Genomic DNA, 23,084 nt, shown 5'->3' on the forward strand with positions numbered 1-23,084 from the left:
AGAGGGGATGTATGTATAAAATGATTCTTCGGTCATCGGTAACTGGAGATTTCAACAATAAATCAATTATTTTGTACCTTGTATCAAAAGTCAACACAATTATGAGGGTGATTTAAAGTAATCAGGAGTCCATATTTCATCCTTCTTTTAGGTCTGCCCTCTAGTACACTATCACTTATCGCACAGTACGGCATAATATACGTAAATGCAAACTTACGTGCAAAGAAATACTAGTGAGCTAGAGGGTGGAATTTGACTCTTAACCCTTCGTAAGTCTAGGCACTGATCAGTGCGCGCGAATTTAAATCCATTGTTTAATACAATAGGTTTAAATTCGTTCAAACTGATCAGTGTTTATACATACGAAGGGTTAAATAAAGGCCGAACTACACCAGACGCATAAGAAGCATGTTCAGGCTTCCTAAACAGAAAACCCGTTGTAATGTATAACCATACATTACAACCGCTATGAGCTATAGATAGGCATCTGGTATGATTCAGTTTTAAGCCACGCCAGGCGTGTTTCATCATTTTTATATCACACAAAATATATGTAATCCATACCCTGAAATCAAAAATCGTTATAGAGATAATCTACGATTTATTATTAATTTATAACATAGAAGTCGGCCAGAGATAGTCCGACAGCACATAAGCAGTAACAGTACAAAGTGTCTGAGATCATCGCATCATCGCGGAAAATTGACTCAAAATTCACTGGTAAAACCTAAAATTACGAATTCATCAATAAGAAAATTATACTGTATCCATACAATAAGAAACGATTAACAGAAAAAAATCATTTAGTAAATAAGGCCTACATTAAAGTTTTGGACAATTTTAAGCTTGTTTATACATCACATTAATTGCAAAAGAAATGAATAAGCCGTTAAAAGAAACACACCTTCACAGTCGGGAGTCGCGTCCGGGACGCCGATAATTATGCAAAATATGCTAAACGGGTTACTGTTAAACATTTTAAGCTTATATTAACGTGGAGGGTTGATTTTGAGAACAGAATGGTATGGGCTGAGTATGAGTGGGCCTGGCCGGGCGATCATGTCGCGTAGCGCTTGGTCCAGAGGCGCGCGATGCGGTCGTGCTCCTCGCGGTTCTGCAGATACTGCGTCGCGATGCTGCCCACCAGCGGGTCCGCTGCAACAGAAGAGGCTTAGTTAAAGTTGGTACATATGTTACAGTGTTTTGTGGTGTTATTGGGTAAATCAGAGTAACTATGACGAGTAGATCATACAGCTGCTAGACTGCTCCCAAAACGGTATCAATCTGAAATGCAGCTTCAAAGCTTCTCGGTTTCATCATTTAAGGATTTAAAAAATTTAAAGCTACTAGAGTCTGTTCGGAAAGAGAAGAGTCATGGAATGTATTGGGCCCCATACATTCCACGACTCTTCTCTTTCCGCAGTCTCTATACAGTCTATTTGTTTTATAAAAGAGCAAAAATCTTAAGTTTTTTAAAACATTAAATGTACCCCATATTTTCATCTACATTAAATGTACAACAAATTTTGTATATCCAGCACATAAATTGAACTAGTGTTTCAGGGAATTCATTTCTAAAACATGTATAGGATATTTCTACCTCATCTTAGCATTTATCCTATTCTTTGGTACTATTTTGACATATGCTATCTATCTACTACAGGATATGAGAGAGATAATTCAAAACTAAGCAATACAGGCCTAGTAAAATTAGTAATATTAACTAACCTGGATTGCAGTCAGTGAGCAAGGAACAAATAGATAGTAAGACTTTAGAAATGGTGAGTGCAGGGGACCAGTTGTCCTTGAGTATGTCCAGGCATATCACCCCCTGACTGTTGATGTTACAGTGGTATATCCTAGTCCGGAATGTCACCTGCAAATTTAAAATAAATAAAAAAATTGAGGTTTTTTTTTAGTGGAAGTGTGGGGAAGTACTAAACTCAAAGACTGGGAAATTGTCTAAGAAACAGAAATTTCTTTGAGTACAATTTTGTTATGGTTACAATTTTAGTTGTGTGAGTTGTCCATAAAATCTTAAAAACTCAGTGGATTGACTCAATTTCTTTTGAAGATCACCATTCTTACACAGATTGACTAAGTCCCACAGTAAGCTCAAGAAGGCTTGTGTTGTGATTAACATTTGACAACTGAATTTATACATGTTAATACCCCATTCACAAGCCTGCCAAGAATGCAAAGCTACAAGATGTAGGTGACCTTAGATATAGATTTATATCATTTTACATATGCATACTCATTCATTAGCAAAGTATTAAATTCTACATGTCAAAATTTAAACAGAGAGATTACACAGACGGGTAGCTAAAAACCTTACCAAATGGAGGTCAAAAAGTAGCCAAAAATACCTCGTGTGATTAGTGCACAACCCCTTTGCTACAATGGTAAAATTCTTTAGCTTTATCAAACCAATTAAATTTATATAGCAGAAACAGGTATCTAAGGGCACTTTTCCTAATATTTTCAGTTAGCTTTAGACATGACTCACCTTAGGAGGTTTGAAAGGGTATTCTGGTGAGAAATGTATGTCGAGGAAGAAAACACCTCCTTCATATACTGATCCAGGAGGCCCGAGAATAGTTGACACCCATTCATACAAATTGTCTCCTTTAGGGCCCGCACTGCAGTTCGGAGGGGGGTCTAGTGTGATCTCTGCTAGTTCCTTCTGGATTCTCTTCGCCGATGTTCCCAGGGCTTTCGACATTTTAGGGTTGGGTTTATTTTCTTTTTCTTTGTTGTCTGTTACAGTGCTGGAGCCCCGGCCGCGTCCCGCTCCACTCCCTGAACCAGACGCACCAGACATTATCTAAAAGCACCAAACAACTAAAACTGCTACACTACAGCTATGTTAAAAAGCCGATGATGTGAAGGCAAATGAAATTGTTAAAGCATGCACACATGAATTGATGGAGATTGAAATGGCAGCAAATCAATAAAATATCTACTGTCAAACAAAATGTAAACCTTTGTCCTATGAAAATATTGTTTTGGTTGCATGACAGACTATGAAATGTTTAAAACATGTTATATGTACCTATGTAATCATTTCAATGGTACAGCACTAAACATACAAATTTATGCTTAACACACAAATACACTGTTGCATCATCAAATCCGAATGTACAACAGTTGCATAAAAGACAGCAGTCATTAATTTTAAGTTCGTACTAATAATATATCTAAATTGAAAATGATTTTTTTTAGTTCTTTTTATAGGAAAACAACAAGAACAAAGGCTTGCCATAGCTCTGTTCATAAGGAACCAAACTGTAGCAATATAATAAACGTAAAAGAGCAAAGGCCTTCTAACGCCTGTTTAACGAAATTAATCAAAATTAATGAGCGATACGTTACAGAAATGATTTATTTTGTACCTTACGAATAACAGTCGGCCATCTTGTGAGCTAGCGTTATCCGAAAAAATATTATTTATTTTAAAGTTCACTGGTGACTTAATTCTTATGAATAACTAGTCACCGGGTGAACAACAGGCAGGAGAGAAGAGAACTTCTACAAAATGTACTGATTCCGAGCAATGCAATGAGTGAACTCCTGTTAGATGCCCCACACTGCAAAGCGCAAATAAGCCTGTAATTTATCCCACGAGATGAAAGAATATGTTATTTAAAAGAACACATAACGAAAAAATTACCTTTTATAAACAATCTAGTGATTTAAGATATTTTTTTTCCTTTCCTAACTTACTATTTTTTAAGGATGTAAATTATTACATTAATGCTAATCATTAATTATAAACTAAAAAGGGTATATTTAAGGAAATCTACTAGTATTTACTAAGGATTAAATATTATAATAGTTCACAATGCACAACCACTTTCCGACATGTTGTTGAAAAGAACCGGTGTGTTGCCAACTACAATGTCTACTTGCTCTGCCTATAACCTCCTGAGTCCCAGACACAAATCAATTGAAATCGAAATTTCAACCTTATTGCGTCCGAGTTTTATTTTTTTTCTCTCGGGAGGTTACGATGCCCTCTCCGGAAGACATCGTGGCCTACAGATGGTAGACCGAATATGGTTGATCAGTATGTTTTTTGCGGCATTATCATCCCGATCAAACTCGCTGTGACACGTCGGACAAACTCCCCAGCGCAGTCGGTGATTCATGCCAATTTTCTGAAACGCTCCCGTTCTCTGGTTGCACGCCGAACACGCCTGTGACGTGTACGACTCATCCACGATTTCGACACGGATGTTGGATTTACTCCGCAATCTCTTTAGCAACGAGTCGTGTCGAAACTTGCGCCCCGAGAACGACGCCGTGTTCATAAACTTGCTCCCGGCGCCGTACAGCACCAGCACGTCGCTCACCCCTCCTCCGTCAAACACTTCCCTCACGATTCGTTCCTCGCACTTGGCGATGCGAATGTACTTGTCCAATCCGAGTCGCGTCAGTTTGGAGTGCGTCTCGTACGGTACTTGCATGGCTTCGAACCACTTCATGCGAAAGACGGTGTATTCGACCACGTGATCCGTATTTTTGGAAGAGACCGGAAAATTAAGTGATTCTCTATCCTTTTGCATCTCAGCCAGTATCGGAGCGATGAGTTTGTTGCGTACGCGATCTCTCTTCCATTCGAGCGTGTGAGAACGTACATATTTTCGCGTCACCCGTTTGAAGGAGTACCGCTTGGATTCGACGGTGGCCAGGGGCACGCGCGAGCCGGGGTCCACCGCTATAACTCTGTCGTACTCGACGCACCGCTTCTTCTTTTTCTCCGTCATCTGTGGCTTGGCGCACCGATTCATCGAGAGACTCACGCTCACGCCGTCCGTCTGAAGACAACAGCCGAATTTAGCGGCCGGCACGTCCAACCACGGTGTCCATAGTTGACTAAGATGATCGGTAATTTTGTTCCACGTGCCGGGGACGGTATCGGGAGCGACTCGACGCAGTAGCTCGAACCATCCTGTCGATGTATACATCACGTGCTTGAGTCCGTGCGACGGCTGTGGAAATAGACGGAAACTGCGCGTCTCCATTCCCTGCTGTATGCGCATCCATTCGGGTATGGTTTTCCACCACCGCGAACCCTCCACGGTGTCCTTGTTGATGACGGTACACACGCGAGCAATCTCCCGGCTCGTATTGTCGTCGCCGTCGGGCAAAATCCTGTTATAGTAGGCTCGAAAGAGACGTTCGTCGTTGCGCTTCACTTTGAAGTAGCGAGCAAGTCTCGAATACGCGTGCATAGTTATGTTGGTGCGCAGTGTGGTCTCATACCGCTTGGCCAGTTCTTGCACGATAAACGAGCGCAGCTTACCATCGTAACGACGGTGATCGCCAAAGTACCTAGTGTATGATTCGGCGTACGGTCCTTTGCCCTTCATCGCGTAAACGAAATTCAACACATCCGGTACATCAGGTAGAACGGGGGCAGTCTTCATGTAGAGATTGTAAAATATGCCCAGTTGGACGTAGACGCGCGACAGGTCACGCACGTCCCGTCTGATCTCTTCGAGCAGTCTGGATCGGCGTTGAGGCGAGAGAAGAGGACACAACGCGGAGCACAGACCGCGTTTGACGACGTAGATATCCAGGGTTTGCGCTGCGCCATCACTCAATTTACGTTTTCGAATCGGAGGCAGGTAGTTGGTACACTTCGCAGAGCTTCTGCGATGGTGGTCTGTACCACCGCACGACTTGCACTGTTTCTCCATTACTGACGAGCCAGAGTCGTCCGTCATGCTTATATAGGTGTACGTACGGACTGGGCCCGGCATGTATACGAAAAAACGCCAATAAGGTTCAAAAGGTAGGTAGGTTCTTCTTCTTGTTTTTTTTTTTAGAACAATCGGGCGCGAAAGCTTCGTCACGGAAATGCCTTCTTGTTATTGGTCAGACATTTTGCAAATACCAACCTAACGAATTAAGTAATTTTGGCTATGTTGTCAGAAATATTACTTCTCACCAGTTGTGTGCCAGGCAGGTAAATATCGTCGCTGTTCTACATTATTTATTTATATTTAATTGTTTTCAATACGATATTTTTTTATCTTACTTAAACAAACTTAGGGTAAATCCATAGACTAGATAGAATTTAACTGTCAATGTCAAATTGACAGATAAACAGCTCGATTACGGAAAGAAAATTGATTAATTTTCTATTTAAAAAAATAATAAGACGTTATGCAAAAGGCGACGTTATACCCCACGAATAAAATTCATTCTTTGAAAGGGAAAATATTATAAGTTTTAAGTTTATTTTCATATCATATTCGTGTGTTGTATTGTTGTTACCAATACTGAATTTTATAATTTACTTCAAATATTAAGTTATTCGTATACATTTTAACTGAAAACCAATCAAAATGGGTAAAAGACAGCACCAAAAGGATAAAATGTTTGTATCATGTTCAATAAGTTCAAGGGGTAACTTATTTCGTTTAAGCAAGAAACATTTGGTTTAAGTTTTCACACCCTTTTACAACTAAATGTTGTTTCCAGGTACTTAACGTACACAGAGTGGACAACTCTGTACGGGGGCAAGCGCTCAGGCACGGCTGTGGAAGAAGACACGTCGTTCAAGAGGCTTCCGTTCGACCACTGCTGCCTGTGCTTGCAGCCGTTCGAAGACCCTTACTGCGACGCCGATGGCAATGTGTTCGAGCTCCAAGCATTCCTGGAGTTTGTAAAAAAGTTTAAAATCAACCCAGTTACAGGGAAGGTAAGTACGTATTGCTACTCATTCACATGTGACCATGAAGAGATTGTGTACAAAATTAACCTCTTTGGAAAATTTTACTGCCATCTGCATCCTAATGTTGAAAAAATGAAAAAGCTCTGTAATTTTCGACATAATGCATCTATTATCACCAGTTTGTTAAGTATAAGTTAGTAAGTAAGCTAACTAGTATATTGAGTAGTTTTAAGATCATATTGTATGCTCGAAATGGACAACGGTTGATTCAATATCTCCTGTATATGACATCTTATGTACACAGTTATCAATTAAAAAATCCTTTACTTTATTAGTGTAAAATCTTACTATTTTCAACAATTATTTTCCAGAAGGCAGATGTAAAGTCTTTGATCAAATTAAACTTCTTTAAAAATGCACAAGATGATTACCATTGCCCAGTATTGTTCAAGAACTTTACTAAGAACTCACATATTGTGGCCATCAGGGCTACGGGAAATGTGTTCTCATATGAGGCTGTGGAACAACTAAATATCAAAGGAAAGAACTGGAAGGATTTGGTCAGTGACACACCATTTGTCCGAGCTGACATAATAACTATACAGGATCCGAGTCATCTCGGCAAATTCAATATATCAACCTTTCATCATGTTAAGAATAATCTTAGAGTTGAAACAGAAGGTAAGTCATTAATTTTCTATGAAAAAGTTAATGGTAAATAAAGGTCAGTCATGCACCCGTTTTTAATGGTAAATAAAGGTCAGTCATGCACCGTCTAGTTTTTAAGATCCAGAAAATATGGTATAATTTGATTATAATGTGTGGTAGAGGCATTTGCTTCTTCCTGAAAGGTTACATGATAGTTTTCATGTTAATTATGTTTAAATTTAAACTGTTAAAATAAACCAAAAATGTAGAGTCAAAACATTGACAATACATATGATAGTAGGTTCATCAATCAAGTTTTTATTTGTTTACTAATTAAGAAATTATTTTATTGTATTCCAGAGGAAATTGCACTAAGAAAGGATCCACATGCAAGACTCAAATCTGTCTCAGCCGAGACTAAAGACATTCTTAATGAGCTGGAAAGAGATTATAAGGCGCCTGAAGTGAAGGAAACTAAAAAGGAGGTATGTATACTTCTCGAAATATTCTTCATGATATCTTGTCAGACAGAATGCATGGCTTAAAGTAGCTTTAAGACTAGAGGTGTGGGTCTTGTAGCCGGCCTAATAATACTTAAGCACTCCCATCTCTCTCTGATTAATAGAGAGAAAAAAAAGACGGGTAATCAATCTCGTGCAAGATACTGGCATGGCCATCCTGTGCCTGTCCTACATAATTTTTGGGCTTTATTAAATTGCCAAAAGCAGACTTGATTCTTACTTAGCTTAGGATGCAACAAGGAAACCACTTCAGGTGAGGATGAGGATTTAGATATGGGAGCGTTCAAGTATTACGTAACGAATTTGGGGGCAGGGGGGTCTTGTAAAGCGTTACGATGCGTTACAGGGGCGGGAGGGGGGGTTTGAACTACGCGTTACGTAACATAGTTTTTAATAATATTAACGCGATTAAAACAATAACAAAGGTATTTTAGCGACTTTCCGGTACTTTACGCCACATAATTGTGGCCTTTAGGTAAAAAAATGGTCACTTGGTGGTTACGTAACGTTTTACTAGGGGGAGGGGGGGTACAGAAAAACGTTACGGCGCGTTACGTGGGAGGGAGGGGGGGTGAAAAATTGCGTTACATAATACTTGAAGGCCATTTGATGCAACAACTTATAAATCTGTAATGGACTGTTTCAGGTAGCAGACAAGTTCAACGCAGCTCACTACTCCACCGGCATGGTAGCAGCCAGTTTCACATCCACCGCGATGGCGCCCGAGACCGTGCACGAGGCGGCCATCATTGCTGCCGATGACGTCAAGTACGACAGGGTCAAGAAGAAAGGTATGTTCAATTTACTTTAAAAATTTGGAGGGAGTCTCCAGTGTCTTTGGAGCAGGGATGTTGCGGATGCCGATTTTTTGACATCCGCGGATGCGGATGCGGATGCGGATTTTTAAAGGCTCACATCCGCGGATGCGGATGCGGATGCGGATGTCAAGATAGTACCATAAAAAACGTCAAATATTACATTTTAGTAATTTTTATTTCAAAAAACCGGCCAAGTGCGAGTCGGACTCGCGTTCCAAGGGTACATTAAGTCCCACTCACGCTTGACTGCTCATTTCTAATAGGTTTTTTTGGTTAATGACTAAATTACCTAGCAGTCTAGCACTTACGCCGATGCTAAGACGTTCCTGTACCGACCTGTTCCACATCCGCATCCGCATTAAATCCGCATCGATTTTATGCGGATGTGGATGTTGAAAATAATGCGGAAGTTCCGCGGTTGCGGATGCGGATGCGGATATTCGCAACATCCCTGCTTTGGAGTATCAGGCGTGGCTCACTCCGCGATTTCGTCGCGTTGCTACAAGTACTTACAAGTACATGCGGCTACACCAATTCTGGTGTCTAGCCATAGTAATTGCCGCGCACCACTACGGAACGGACGCCTGCTCGCGCTTGCGCCACCTAGCGGCAGGCGTGGCTCACTCCGCGATTTCGTCGCTTTGCTACAGGTAGCTAAAAGTACATCCGTTCCGCCCCAATTTTGGGGAAAGCCATAAGCCGCGCGTGGCGCTGTCGCCACCTAGCGGCCATATCTGTGCTGATCGTAACAGACGCGTTTTGTTAGAGAGTGAGTCTTCTGTACTTAGTACTATTATTTATTCTGTGCTAGCGATCCTATCTGTCGTAATAGACGCGATTTGTTAGATAGTGAATCTTCTGTACCTAGTACTATTATTTATTCTGTGGTATTATGGTATGTGGAGGTTTAAATTTGGTTGTATGACGATAGTAAGTGATAAAGTGGTCTTTGGGATTATTTATTTTAAATCAGACCCTTCCCTCGACAGGCTACGTCCGCCTGATTACCAACTACGGCCCGCTGAACTTGGAGCTGTACTGTGACGTCGTGCCGAAAGCCTGCGACAACTTCATAAAGCTCTGCAACAACGGCTACTACCACGGGACCAAATTCCACAGATCTATAAGAAACTTTATGGTGAGTGTTACTGTACTGTGGAGTGAGGTGCATTTACTGTGGTAATGATCTCCTCTCATCCATTGAAATATATGAAATATATCTATCAATCTAAGTAATTTCATAAAATAGAACATCCCTGTGGTCACGTCAAAAAGCTGCCGGTATCATCTGTTCCGGCAAAATTCGCCGAGTAGGTACTATACTGAATTATTTTAGAATGCTGACAAACTTATACTGCCTACTTGCGATTTTGCAAGTTGCAGTAGTGAATATTCGCTCAACAGTGACAGTAGTTTATCTACTATACAGTGTGGAAAGATAAGTCGGGCCCTGGAGGGAAAATACCTTAAATCCTTAAGCTGGTTCATTTTACTTAATGGAGACATTACTTTATTTTTAAAAAGAAACAAAACTGCATTCAAAGTATTTTTCTTTTTTTCTTCAATTTGGCTTGTCTAAAAAAATCATGAGTACTAAATATTACATTTTATGGATTTTTTGTACGACAGACGAGTTTAAGACCTAATGTTTCTTGGAGAAATGTTATCATTAACATTAACTGTATCGACTAGTAGAATAAAATTGCGAGTTTTTATTTTTTGGAATTTTTAGTTGGTTCGAGTCCCGGGCGAGGCAAGCGAGTTTTAGAAAATCTTTGAATGCAGTTTTGTTTCTTTTTAAAAATAAAGGAATGTCTCCTTTAAGTAAAATGAGCCAGCTTAAGGATTTAAGGTAGTTTCCCTCCAGGGCCCGACTTATCTTTCCACACTGTATATATAATTTACCTACATATTAAAAAGATACACTTTACTTTAGATCCAAGGTGGCGATCCAACCGGCACGGGTCTCGGTGGAGAGTCAATCTGGAAGAAGCCCTTCGGAGATGAGATCAGACCGAACCTGTCCCACACGGGGCGCGGCGTGCTAGGCATGGCTAATTCGGGGCCCAATAGCAATGGATCACAGTTGTAAGTGTATATTCAATTAGTAAATCAGAAATTTAATTTTCACCTCAGCAGCTCGAACAAGGGTACTTTGCTACTTAAAAACAGTGAGCAAAATCGCATTTTGCTCACCGAGTGAGACAAAATGAGCAAAATGCGATTTTGCTCACTGTTTTTAAGTAGCAAAGTACCCTTGTTCGAGCTGCTGAGGTGAAAACTTAATTGTTGGTATATCTTAAAAAACATGTCGAGTGAATAGGTAAGTGATGAAGAAGGAATACATTTTTCGGGTTCTCTAATATGTTCTCACTGCTGAGGTGAAAAGTTTTATGAACTACACGAGATCAAAGTTATTTACATCTCGTGCGCTTTTGAGTCCCTTACTACGCTCAAGATTCTAAATTCTCGTGAATCTAGTATAGAATCTTTCGCTTGCACGGGACTCAAAATAAGCACTCGAAGAAATATCAAACTTTGATCTCTTGTTGTACAAATAACTATTGCTTAAAACATGGTCAGTACAAAGGTATTTACAACAGAGGTATCGAGTTCCATATGCTTTGTCAGTAAAGACATGCAAATATAAACACTTATTCTAGTATAACTACTTAAACTATTTTCACGAAAAAAATTCATTTCTCTTCAAGAATTCGTTGATAGAGTAGAAGCATTCCTCTAGCAACCATTGTGAAAGTTTTCTTTTCAGTTCTTTTAAGGACACGTTTTTGAGATTATTCGGAAGAGCATTCAATAATCTGATGGCCATCGGATAGCAACTGTTTTTAAATAATTTCGTTTTTATTCGAATCGGATCTTATTGCCACTTCCACTCCTTTCTTGAGAACTGACCCTTTGACTGCCAATAGCACCAATAAATAAAAATATAATAATGCTAGCGCAAAGCTCAACATAGATGGCGCTGTCAGAGAATTGGTTCCAATTGATCATGATTCATACCCAGAACATATATTCATACCTTTTTAAAGGAGTGGCCAGACATAGCACTGGGAAGAAATTTGTGGAGAAATTGGGGGAGGCCTTTGCCCAGCAGTTGGAAACTTAGAAACAATTCAATGTGACCAATCAATCAATCAAACTTTTATTGATAAAATAGAAGTATTTTACATGTCAATACATTATTTCCATTACAACAAATTCAAATTAAGCATCAAGCAAATTATAATCTATTTTTAATTATTAATGTCTATCTAATTAAAAAAATATATTTTAATTATCAAGAAGATTAACAGTAATTAGGTATAACTTATTTCTATCACATGTAGTCAAAATTAAATCTAAATTTAAATTTAAATCTAAAATAAATAAATAAAAATATTACATTAACAACTTTAAATCTAAAATAAATAAATAACAATCTTACATTAACAACTTATAATTAAATTATTTGGTGGTATATTCTCACTATACCTTATATTAATATTGGGCTTTGGCAAGTAATCAGGTGGTTCCAGATGGCTGAAAGAAATCATTTACAGCGTATAGTGCATCCGTAATTAACTTTGCCTTTAGTTTGTTACAACCTCTGCTACAAGTGCCAGTTTTTTCATTATACTTAGTTTCTAAATGTTGTTATAAACATTTTAATTCCAGCTTCATCACATTCCGCTCCTGCAAGCAGCTGGACGGCAAGCACACGATCTTCGGCAAGCTGGTCGGCGGAGTGGACACGCTCAACACCATGGAGCAGATCGGAGTGGACAACAAGGACCGGCCCATACATGACATTATTATTGAGGCTGCGCAGGTCTTCGTCGACCCATTCGCTGAGGCTGAGGAACAAGTAAGATTAACACATTCATAGCCGGGTGGCTAGCCTAACAAGACATCCGCGCCAGGTAGGGTTGCCAGATGGTCGGGATTCTCCAGATTTTTAGCATGTGTTCACGATTCCCGACAAAGTGAAAATTGTCCCGAAAAACGTCAGGGCGCGCGCCGTGGCGAGATTGGGCAGAGCAGCTGACACGTTTTGCATTATTGGCACTAGCCAATAATGCAAAATATCGTTGTTTTTAATACAATTAATTTATGTTGAATGGTTTTTTTCCCGACTTAAGGCCCAAAATCCCGAAATTTTGATATTTTTTCCCAATAATAGCGCCTTTCGATCTGGCAACCCTAGCGCCAGGCCACAAAAATGTCGTTATATAAAACTAGTACCACGATCCCGACTATCGGGTTGTCCGGCCTGGGAAAGAAATCATAAAATACCCGATAGTCGGGATTTCGCCACTGAATCTGTTAATAAGAAAAAAGAATCACAAGGGATATGGATATTAATTGTGTATATGATATCTTTGATCCCCCTAGGGGCAAAGCCTGTCAGATCAGACAGCAGACACCAAATAAAATGAGCCTTTTTTTAAATACCAAACTAAGACAGAAATATTAGGACTATTAGGAGTTTACCATTCTGGTAAATGTTCTCTAAGGTGGTCTATTCTGGGTAGGGCTTGCAATTCGAATATTCGAATTTGTCGAATATTCGACCTGTTTTGATATTCGAATATTCGGCCGCTCAGGTTTCGAATATTCGAATATTTTTTATTACTATAAAAAAAATCTATGTCATCCGCTGTAGTTACAGTTTCTGTGTGTTTTACGGGTATTTACAGTAAATGAGGAACGGTAGGTACCCAAATACGAAGGAAATAATATTTTTACTGTATTTCTCTCGATAGACTTCATGAATATTCAGTGAAACCTAACTCAATTTAAAAGAAAACGAAATCAAAAAGTATGTTATTTTTACGGTGCGTAAGTTTTAAGTTAAAGGGTCATTCTGTTTATTCAGTACAAGCGTACGTTAAGCGAATTTTTGAAGTCTAAACCTTGCCACTTATAGCAATTCTCAAATTTAATCATACGAAACCTGCCCAACTTGGTAAGCTAACTAACCATGCACCTTTAGCTGACGAATAATCCACCCAGTACTCAACTAACTTTTTCCCTTAAATATTCCAATATTATATAATTAGCCGACCATTAGGAATAATAACTTGCCAAAACAAATAAAGTCAATAAAGATTCAAAATACAATGAAATTAAAGGCCTTTTTACAGGCCTCTGAGTGATTACAAGTTAATTTAAATCGGAAAATAATTACCTACTAAAAAAAATATCTTGCATACCTAGGTGTTTGGATGGTTAAAGTTATATTATTTCACGCAACGACGCATTTATAATAAGTTATATCTAGAAATATTAAATAGTTTTACTTGTTTTTATAACTGTGGGCATCTTATAAATAGTAGGATGATAAAATCTAGTCAATTAAGTGGATTTCTGCCAAATATTCTTAGTTTTAGCAATATGTGAAAAAAGATTTTGAATAAAACGATAATAAACCGATTTTTCGTTCCTTTTCTTATTTTTTATAATATTCGAATAATTATTCGAATATTCGAATACGTCGTCAGAAAAAGTCGAATATTCGAATATCTGAAAGTTTCGAATATTTGCAAGCCCTAATTCTGGGTTGTTAATTGATAGGTTCTGTAGGCCTAGCACATGATTGGCGCGACAGTATCTCGCCGCAAGATACTGTCGCGTCAATCATGTGCTAACCCGGCTGTTCTAATTTACTTTTTCTACTCCAGCACTTAAATGTGTCAATTAAATGACTGACAGTGATATCTAAAGCAATGTCATTTGAATGCTTTGTCTATAGGCTCATAAGATGACTGCTAGCAGTCATCTTATAAGTATAATACAACTGCTTTATTTTTTTTAAAGATACAAGTTCCGATCATCTTGATTGAAAGAGGTATGTTTTCATTTACAATAATAACTCTTTTTTTTTTAAATAATAACTCAATTTTTTTTAAATAATAACTCTTTTTTTTTAATAATCTCTTTTTTTTTAATAATAACTCTTTTTTTTTTTTTTTTTTTTTTTTTTTTTTTTTTTTTTTTTTTTTTTGCTGCAGCTGTCATAGAAAAAGTAATGTATGCAACAGCTCATAATTGGTTCTTAAAATTCTCGGGTCTTTTTTTACAAAACTCGACTACGTCTCGTTTTGTAACTTCGACCCTTGAATTTTAAGAACCCTTATTATATCACTGTTGCATAAACTACTATTTGAAACCTTCGACCAACACGGAAGGGACCCGGCATTCGCACTATTTCCCCTCTGCCTAGGTACAAGATCAACTGATCTAGCGCGGGTAATAAAACTAGTTGCGCTCGGATTTTAAACTAGACCGAGTCCAGACGCGCGAGTGAACACAGCAAAAAATGCCAACTGCTCGGTTTTTTGTAGTTTTTTGTAGTAGGTCGGGAACATCAAATTTACAAAAAGAAGGTGTTACATTTCACATGTAATATTTTTTTTACATATCATACGTTTAATTACATTTAAACACAATTATTATATTTTAGTCTCATGTAAATGTTGGATTTATCGATTTTGCTCGCCCAGTACAAATTGCGAATCGGTCGAGCGACAAATCCGACTTCTCATCTCTCAGAAAACAATAAAATTCTTCGACGAAAATGTGTTGTGTGCGTGTTGTGACACTTGTGACTCGTCCGTGCACAAAAACAGATCGAGGTGTGCAAGATTTTTCTCTGTAGTGTTATTTTCTATGTATTCGTGTCGTCATTACAGATTGGATTTTGTACGTAAGTGTGTGAGAAGTGCGACTGTGTTGACGTTCCCCCCGCGAAAAATGGCAGAATGATTTGTATGTTAAGATGTCGCTTGGGCCTATCCCTTCCGACGTGTCGGAAGCCCGTGTTGATCGAAGTTTGAAACCCATGAAAGGCCCTCCTTTTATGGATAGTGTTCTACTACATGTATTACAACAATTGTTTCATTCTGTCTCTCTTTTTCAGCTTATGGAGGAGAGAGCAGCAGAATTAAAAAAGCAGGCGGAAGAGGCAGGCACAGGTGTGAAGCCCAAAAAGGCTTCTACACAACCTCTCAAAGTGTTCAGAACCGGAGTGGGCAAATATCTAAATCTAGAACCTTCTAGCAGCAAGGTTAAGCCTGATGAGAGTCCGGCTAAGAAGGCTAAGAAAGAGGGAAATTATAAGTTTGGGAGTTTTGATGCTTGGTAGTTAGTTAGAAACATGGACTCGAGTAATTATTATAACAGAGTTCTAGAGCAAAAAAATCTTGTCTTGAAAATGGGGGCACAGTTTTTATTGTTATCATGGCACAAATTGCCTTGGATATTAGCACTGTAAGCACTGTTATAATGATATCAATAGCTTGTGTTCTAAATAGTTAAATAATTATTTTGTAACTCATAAGATGTAAATATTTGTAAAATAAAAACAAATTATGACTTTATTTTCCTTTTTTATTTGTATAACTCATATAATTTAAACACAATTAAGTACCTTTTCATAATATCAATATAGATGACTTATAAATTGAGTAAATTAAAAATTATAAGTTAACTTATAATAATATACTTAACATCTAACATAATACAATATGTGCATTCAATCTAATACTACTAACAAGTAAATGTTTTATAGTAAATTGAGTCAAATATATTTGGCATCAATGATACAATAATGACTTTTAAATAAGGCATATAGCATGCATATAACACTTTACCTTTTTAAATTTTCAACACATTCAATAACAGTTGGTTATTATTTTTATAAGGATGCCTACAAATGTAAAAACCATAGTGAGCTTTACAATCAAAAAGTGTGGCCAAAGGTGAAATTTGTTTTAATTACGGGATTAAAAACATCATTTGACATATATGTCATATGCAATTTATGACTGACTCAGTGAGAATGTTCACTTGATCAGTCTATCACATAAGGGGGCAAAGACCGTGTCTTGTTCCATCCACTCTCTTCTTCTCAGCATATTTGCGTCCACTGCTGACCATATCCTTCTTTCATGGATTTCCATGTTGTTATGTATGCGGCGGTTCTATGCCACCATCCACTCTATCCTGAACATAGTCCTGTCAAACTATACTCATGGCACACACTTTACAATGATAACCAACTGCTGATTTCAACTCATACAAGTAAATGCATTAATATTAGTATATTGTGGGGAAGCTCTAAGTGTCTCTCACTTATACATATTTACAGGGCAAAAATCCAATAATGAACCATGATTTAAAGTGCTTAAATATAGCATGTAAAACTGTGCATGGCAGTCAATATGAAAATTAGGTCAAACATTAACAAATAAATAACGTACTAAGACACTCATCAATAAGGATCCATTTTACTGATAAGACATAGCTTGAACATCAAGCATGAAGATTTGTTTATTAATTGTAGTTGGTTCGTCTGCGTCCAGTCCTCTGCTTGTCAAATCTCATTTCCATCTCTTCCAAAACTTTGGGAGTGTACCGGACTACCAGCTTTACAGAGCCCACAGCCTGCTTTAGTAGCTCTACAGCTTTCTCGTGGTTCTCACCTTCCACGGATACGCCGTTCACTGATAACAGCTGGTCTCCCCTTTTCAGTCCACCGTGACGGTCAGCAACGCCACCAGGGATGATTCTGGAGATGTAAATAGGGGAGTTTTGCTCCTTACCGCCCATTACGTTGAAACCTAAGCCTTCCTCGGTTTTCGGCAGTTCCACAACTCTGGGGTGAGCATGGCCTTCGGCGGCTGCGAAAGCAGCCACGGTCGCCTTTGCAGTGGCTGAAGCTCTAATGTCAGCCGAGCCCTGGATATCTACAGTCTCGTAGACGTGCTCGTACACCTCTCGAACAGCATTCAGGAAATCACTTTGCAACACCTTCTGCAAGGCAGCGAGTTTAGTAGCTGGCACTTCACCACTTTGTTGCAGCTTCTCGAGCAGCTCGATGGCTCTCTTTATGTCCCTGGCTAACGTCAACTGCTCTCCTGTAGTGCTCATATTGTTTTATAAATGTAGCACTGTTCACAAGTCTCGAAGAATTTATATTATTTATTCAATCAATACAACTGCGAAAGATGAGCAAGTGCGCACATTCAGAAACTACGTATGTAAAATAAAGTACGCATACCACATTTTGAATAAAATAAAGAACAATTAATATTAAAACTTTGTTGTTCAATCAATTTGCACTTACAATAATATTACATGAGGATAATTTTGTCAGCATCTTTTACAGTGTTATTGGAAATTAAATATTTAAATGGCTGATAAAGTTAAAATATAATCATGAATTTGAACGTGCTAGGTGTGACAAGGCAAGCTATTTGAGTCACGAGTTCATTTTCCATCGATTTAAGGCGATCAAATCAAAGTTTCAAACAGCGTGAGTTTTTATCACTGAATTCACTGACGGCTGGCTGTCATTGATGACAAATCCAAACAATTCGCTATTTGCCATATTTAGGTTGTTATTTCTTGCATTTTCTTTGCAGTATTTTTAAGTATTATTCAGCCATATAATGTTTATTGTTGTTTACTAGTGGTGCCAAAACAAAAAGCTCAAGTTAGATAGTTATAGTGTGAAAGATTTCTGGAAAACACCATGGATGATTTGGGTGAGTTAATTTGCTGTTATCATAACCTGTTTTACTTGCTCTGGTGTCTTAATGACGTGTTTTATTGCAAAATTCTTGGGTTCGTGTCTGCTAAATTTACGTTACAGCGCTAACCTTTTTAGAAAGTCTCGATATAGGACTGTATCAACTCATTTTGGAAAAGCGAAAATTAGGTCGTCTAGTTACATTTATCTTCGTACCTGGCTTCAATTAACCCAGTTTTCGGCATTAAAATAAATATCTCGTTTCCGAAATAGTACATCGCTTAATCTTTATGTTCGTATAGTACTGAAATAGTGAATCATCTGGGTCATTCATCACATTATTGCCAAGATCATGGTCAAAGGTCCAATGTTCAATTTATAAATTTAAAGGTTATGAAGCTAATAATATTTAATACTAACACTTATGTCTTGACATTTTAGCATCTAGATTAAGAATAGCGGTGGCTGTATCTGCAGTATCTGCAGATTAATGAGTTGTTCCAACATTATTTGAATTTATTTGTCTTCTAGGTGTTTTCATTAAATAAGTATTTAGGTAACTTTAAGTACCAAATATAATTTAGTTATGGTTGGTTGGTAGTTATGGTTGGTTTGCATCATGAGAAATTAAGGAAAATAATTCTTTAAGGAGAATGAAACATTGGATAAAACATAAAATTCGCCAAAAATGGTATAATTAAAACAAGGATAATTTTAAAGGTTAACTGATTTCATGAAGAATTAAAATTTAATCGTAATATGTATAAAGTCTGGCTTTAGAGAAGTTAATGGGTTCCTTTCACCCTATACTAAATTTTACCTATAAATAGATACTTCAACGGAACCATCCACCATACTAATTATGTTAGTTCTAATCTTTCAATACCTACTGTGTGGTTAAAATCTGTCGGGTTCCTCATGAGCAATGTGTATGGAATGGATTAAAGATGTGCAAGTTGCAGAAAGTTTCCAAAAAGTTGGAAAAGTAAGTACCTGGTGGTCTAGCATGAGTTGCGTTCTCGTGCGCGACTCCAAGTATGGACTCGCGCGCAAGAACGCAACTCATGCTAGACCGCCTGTGGTGTAGAGTTCATCATCTGTATAACTTATTTTGATTTTTAGTATATGCTACACCCAGTTATACAGTTGTGTTGTGACCGCAAACTGACATATGGTTGCACAATAGAAATACTTTGCCCTGCGTTCTTACTACCACTAATTTTGTATGGAACCCCCAATGTAGGTAATAATGAGTAATGACCACTTTCACAGTGGAATCAACAGATATATAGGTTTTTCAAGCATGGAAAAGCAAGAAACAGCATAATTTTATTTTTAGTAGGAAAGAACTACCGCTGCATTATTCATTTTTAGAATACTAACGCATTGCATTGCGGGTTCGAACCCCCGCTCGTACCAATGAGTTTTTCGGAACTTATTTACGAAATAACATTTGGTATTTACTTTACTAGTAGCTTTTCGGTCAAGGAAAACATTGTGAGGAAACCGGACAAATCCCAATAAGGTCTAGTTTACTCTGGGTTGGAAACAAAGTCAAAAAATCAAAGTCAGTGGTGTGGCAGTCGCTTTCGTAAAAACTCCTCCTCCCATGAGCCGTGGCAAAAGCGGAGACAACGCGAGGAAGATGATGAAAATCCTAACGCATTGCGATGCTGCACGTTGGCCGTTTTCGTAACACGCCGGACGCCCTCATCGTTTGATTAATGACGCCTATACCAACACGCCAAAACGTACCATCGCCAGGTAATCCTATACTGACATAAGACCTTTTATGAGGGTAATAGGACGGTCCCGCCTTCTAATCGGGAAAACGCCTGGCCTATAGACCGAGGGTATACATACAGACTATGCAAAGGTCGTTGCGACGATTAGCCTATTTCGTTTGAAGGGGCTTCGTTGTGTAATGTAACGCATTTCATGACACAAACAAGGGGTTAAAATTGTTGAAGAAATACCTTTTTCGTTCGTGTTTTTCATTCACACCTAATCGAAAGCTATCCTGATAATGGAGTCTATATAAGTCGAGCCCCGAAACCATCCTATTTCACCTACTCTTAAGGTGAATTACGGTTTACGTCGTGTTGTGTCATAGAGTCACCTTTAAATTGCGTAAATTCTAGACCTTAGTTTTAAAATTCAGCCATTCCTGTGCCTTAATTGGACGGACTGAAATGAAATTGGGTTTCGTGTTGACATAGGAGAGCAGATCAAGATATTACGGGCTAGGCCGTAAAGTTCCTAAAATATGCGTCCTGAATTTAGAGAAGAATCTGTTACATTCCCAGTTTATAGCTGTCACTTAATGCTGCGCATTCTACACTGACAACGAACATCGCCACATACCTTCAGCCATAACCCCAGATCAACGTAACGTTGCTATAGTTACAGCAGGTCCGCTCTTAGTTGTCCCGTTCTTGGCGACCAAGCGAGAAACGAATAGAGCTGTGGAAGTTATTCTTTGATGGCCCTAAATAAAAAGTTCTTGCCGGCAATGTAAGCTGTCATGAAATCTGGCGTCCTCCCCATAAAAGCTTGCATTCAGAGTTAGTCAGCAGGTTCGCGATTGTTGCAATCAGGTGCAAGTGTTGCTGCTGCGGAGAGCGACAGCTTCGCCAGCCGCGGGAATTTACTTAGGTATCTCAAAACTCGAGGACGCTAGCCGTTCAAGTACCCTCATATAAAATTGCCTCGTTATAATAAATTCGTGACTTTTGCTTGTTCATATGCGTTGTATGAGCTGTCCTTCTGTGTGACCCAAATGTTTTGTGCTCTCAGTGACGGATAGCATTCTCCCGTGTATATTTAGCTGGACGGATAATTGATTGGTGCGTAACGTAACAGTACAGAAATAGTTTAGGACGGTAATGACCATGGGTGCGTGCAATGGGTATTTTAATGTAGCCATTACGTTGTCAGTCGGAGTTATATTTGAACTCTGCATGTGGAGTTGGGGAGCCTAGAGGTAAGGCGTTCGACTTTGAAACCTAAGGTCGCGAGTCGAGTCCGGCTTGTAGGTAATACCAATAAATTTATTGGAACTTATGTATGAAATATATACGAGTACTTAGTTTGATATTTACCGTTCGCTCTTGAAGGAAAACATCGTGGGGAAACCGGACTAATTTCAGAAATTAGATGAGCTGCATAAAATACATAAAACTTTAATAAACAGGACTATAATTGCCATAAAAACGGTTTTTTTTTATCTTAAAAGGTACCTCAATGAAAGTTCACAAGTTGACTTTGACCCACTTTGTTTACAATTCACAATACCTTGATCATATCAATTATTAGCTTTTTCTTGCGACTTTAGTCTTCATAATTGCCCTGTGGCCATCAGCGGGCGTCATAGGTATCTAAACCCCATATCTTAACGATGCGTATAGAATTCCCTTAGGCCATTATCACACCCAATGTCCACTTACATAACCCCGTTAGAAAAAACGGCGTATCTGCTTATGTGACTCAACGGACTTACGATGTTTTAAAATGGTCACATTAAGCCGTTAATCCTGAACACTCCCGTTGTTTCTAATCAAGTTAATTGTGTCGTTGTGCTTCGTTAGCTATGCGGTGTCGCAACGCAATGTTACGCGTGTGACACACCTAGCGCATCCGGCCAGGACCAAGGGACTGTTACACAATTTGTGCCGGTGCAAGCAAAGGGCCTGTTGTCGATAGTTCATAAGGCAGTAATGCCACCAAGATTCCTTTACAAATTGACCTTATTATCAACCCACAATGTGGTAAATTTTCACAGATAATTACACATCGACAAACCTACAAGTACCTACTTCAAAGTAATGGGTTCAATAAACCTGGTGTGTGTATCAGAGCATAATATTCTTTTAAGCTTAATCATTGACTTTGACAGTTTATATTTTAAACTATCTTTTTCCTGTGGCTTCGTTCGCTTAAAATTACTAGGTACAGTAGGTAGGTACATACCAGTATGTACTATTTTGAAATCCTAGTGAGAGAGAAAGATGTATTGACCTTTATGGTTCATTTGACTATGTTAATGTAACTAAGCTCTTCTCGACTTGGATGGTCACGGATCCTAGTGTTTAGCTTACTAATAGATAAATGCCACCTCATATAGGCGATATCATATACCTAGATATCATAACTTTAACCCATCCCCATAATTAGTTTTTGTTCTAGATATTCGAAGCTTACGAACTCTTTCTCCTACTAATTTTAATGAGTGAGTGAGTCTTTGCTAGCGGGTGGAAAACGACAACGACCCGATGGGCATATATGGGTTAAGTAGTTGTAAACTACGGTTTTCAAAGCTTCTTTGAATTTTTCTCGAACCCTAGAGCTTTAATACCTATGGTTACCTAAATCTAGAGAGTTAAGTAATTTTAGGATACATTTTAATCCACCATGCACAGTAATCATTATCACAAATGTCACGAAGAAAGGAAATATTGACAAAGTTGTAAAGAACGCGCCCAAGTCACCTAAAAACTTGTAGGTTTCTAATAACACCATTCCCTCGATATTTACTAACCAATTAGAGATTTTTTGACGTATAGATAACAAATATCCTGTCCACGTACAGCGTTATATTGAAATTTAGTACCTAAACTTTAAACTTGCTCTTTTTGTTTATAAATACGGCAAAGCGTGAAAGGAGGAGGCTTATTTCTGTGACTAACTAAGTTGTTGTTGTTGTTGTAACTGACTCATATACTTTACTAACAAGGTGATCTCACTGGCTCCAAATTTAAGCAGTATGTATGTATATTATAAATGTCTTACCACGAATTTGATAGAATATATATATCCACTATTATAAAGTTGTAAAATAGGCTTAAAATAGGTCCCTTCGTTTTTTTTTAAATTACTGTGGC

The 23,084-nt window shown here is 38.3% G+C and overlaps 4 protein-coding genes across 8 annotated transcripts in view; 2 read left to right on the plus strand and 2 right to left on the minus strand.

Annotated features, from left to right (window-relative positions):
• Positions 1 to 581: 581 nt before the first annotated feature.
• LOC134648985 (ubiquitin-conjugating enzyme E2-24 kDa) lies at positions 582 to 3,886 on the minus strand. Of its 5 annotated transcripts, none has more exons than XM_063503656.1 (5): positions 3,727 to 3,882; positions 3,396 to 3,590; positions 2,510 to 2,827; positions 1,729 to 1,876; positions 582 to 1,155 (listed from the first exon to the last, which is right to left on the minus strand). In XM_063503656.1, exons 3-5 carry the CDS (start codon positions 2,822 to 2,824, stop codon positions 1,058 to 1,060), a joined length of 561 nt encoding a protein of 186 aa, XP_063359726.1. In that variant the 5' UTR covers positions 2,825 to 2,827; positions 3,396 to 3,590; positions 3,727 to 3,882; the 3' UTR covers positions 582 to 1,057. The 5 variants fall into 5 exon arrangements, with proteins under 5 accessions (XP_063359726.1, XP_063359728.1, XP_063359727.1 ...); XM_063503658.1 differs by having other exon boundaries at positions 2,510 to 2,802; positions 3,727 to 3,881; XM_063503657.1 differs by lacking the exon at positions 3,396 to 3,590 and having other exon boundaries at positions 2,510 to 2,802; positions 3,727 to 3,886.
• Positions 3,887 to 6,257: 2,371 nt separating this feature from the next.
• LOC134648986 (RING-type E3 ubiquitin-protein ligase PPIL2) lies at positions 6,258 to 15,816 on the plus strand. The gene is made up of 9 exons (XM_063503660.1): positions 6,258 to 6,388; positions 6,493 to 6,712; positions 7,057 to 7,366; positions 7,694 to 7,818; positions 8,501 to 8,645; positions 9,662 to 9,810; positions 10,609 to 10,760; positions 12,348 to 12,537; positions 15,592 to 15,816. The coding sequence occupies exons 1-9, from the start codon at positions 6,357 to 6,359 to the stop codon at positions 15,814 to 15,816; spliced, it is 1,548 nt and encodes a 515-aa protein (XP_063359730.1). The 5' UTR covers positions 6,258 to 6,356.
• Positions 15,817 to 16,970: 1,154 nt separating this feature from the next.
• LOC134649272 (protein lin-7 homolog C) lies at positions 16,971 to 17,708 on the minus strand. The gene has a single exon (XM_063503997.1). It carries the CDS (start codon positions 17,601 to 17,603, stop codon positions 17,007 to 17,009), a length of 597 nt encoding a protein of 198 aa, XP_063360067.1. The 5' UTR covers positions 17,604 to 17,708; the 3' UTR covers positions 16,971 to 17,006.
• Positions 17,709 to 18,089: 381 nt separating this feature from the next.
• The window catches only part of LOC134648993 (paxillin-like), a 91,412-nt gene continuing 86,417 nt past the window's right edge, over positions 18,090 to 23,084 (plus strand). Inside the window, exon 1 of the mRNA XM_063503677.1 lies at positions 18,090 to 18,220. Within this exon, the coding sequence (XP_063359747.1) occupies positions 18,208 to 18,220 (13 nt within the window). The 5' untranslated portion in view covers positions 18,090 to 18,207. The remainder of the gene's footprint in view (positions 18,221 to 23,084) is intronic.

The sequence above is a fragment of the Cydia amplana genome, chromosome 6 (assembly GCF_948474715.1).
Source record: "Cydia amplana chromosome 6, ilCydAmpl1.1, whole genome shotgun sequence".
Taxonomy (NCBI): domain Eukaryota; kingdom Metazoa; phylum Arthropoda; class Insecta; order Lepidoptera; family Tortricidae; genus Cydia; species Cydia amplana.

Bases quoted from the DNA above. Each gene is read 5' to 3' on its own strand.
- LOC134648985 (XM_063503655.1), bottom strand. From the start codon at position 2,824: ATGTCTGGTGCGTCTGGTTCAGGGAGTGGAGCGGGACGCGGCCGGGGC. The intron at 1,877-2,509 runs GTGAGTCATGTC...TTAAATTTGCAG, and splicing joins ACCCTTTCAAACCTCCTAAG to GTGACATTCCGGACTAGGAT. The intron at 1,156-1,728 runs GTTAGTTAATAT...CTTCTGTTGCAG, and splicing joins GCTCACTGACTGCAATCCAG to CGGACCCGCTGGTGGGCAGC.
- LOC134648986 (XM_063503660.1), top strand. From the start codon at position 6,357: ATGGGTAAAAGACAGCACCAAAAGGATAAAAT. The intron at 6,389-6,492 runs GTTTGTATCATG...TGTTGTTTCCAG, and splicing joins CAGCACCAAAAGGATAAAAT to GTACTTAACGTACACAGAGT. The intron at 8,646-9,661 runs GTATGTTCAATT...TTCCCTCGACAG, and splicing joins CGACAGGGTCAAGAAGAAAG to GCTACGTCCGCCTGATTACC.
- LOC134649272 (XM_063503997.1), bottom strand. From the start codon at position 17,603: ATGAGCACTACAGGAGAGCAGTTGACGTTAGCCAGGGACATAAAGAGA.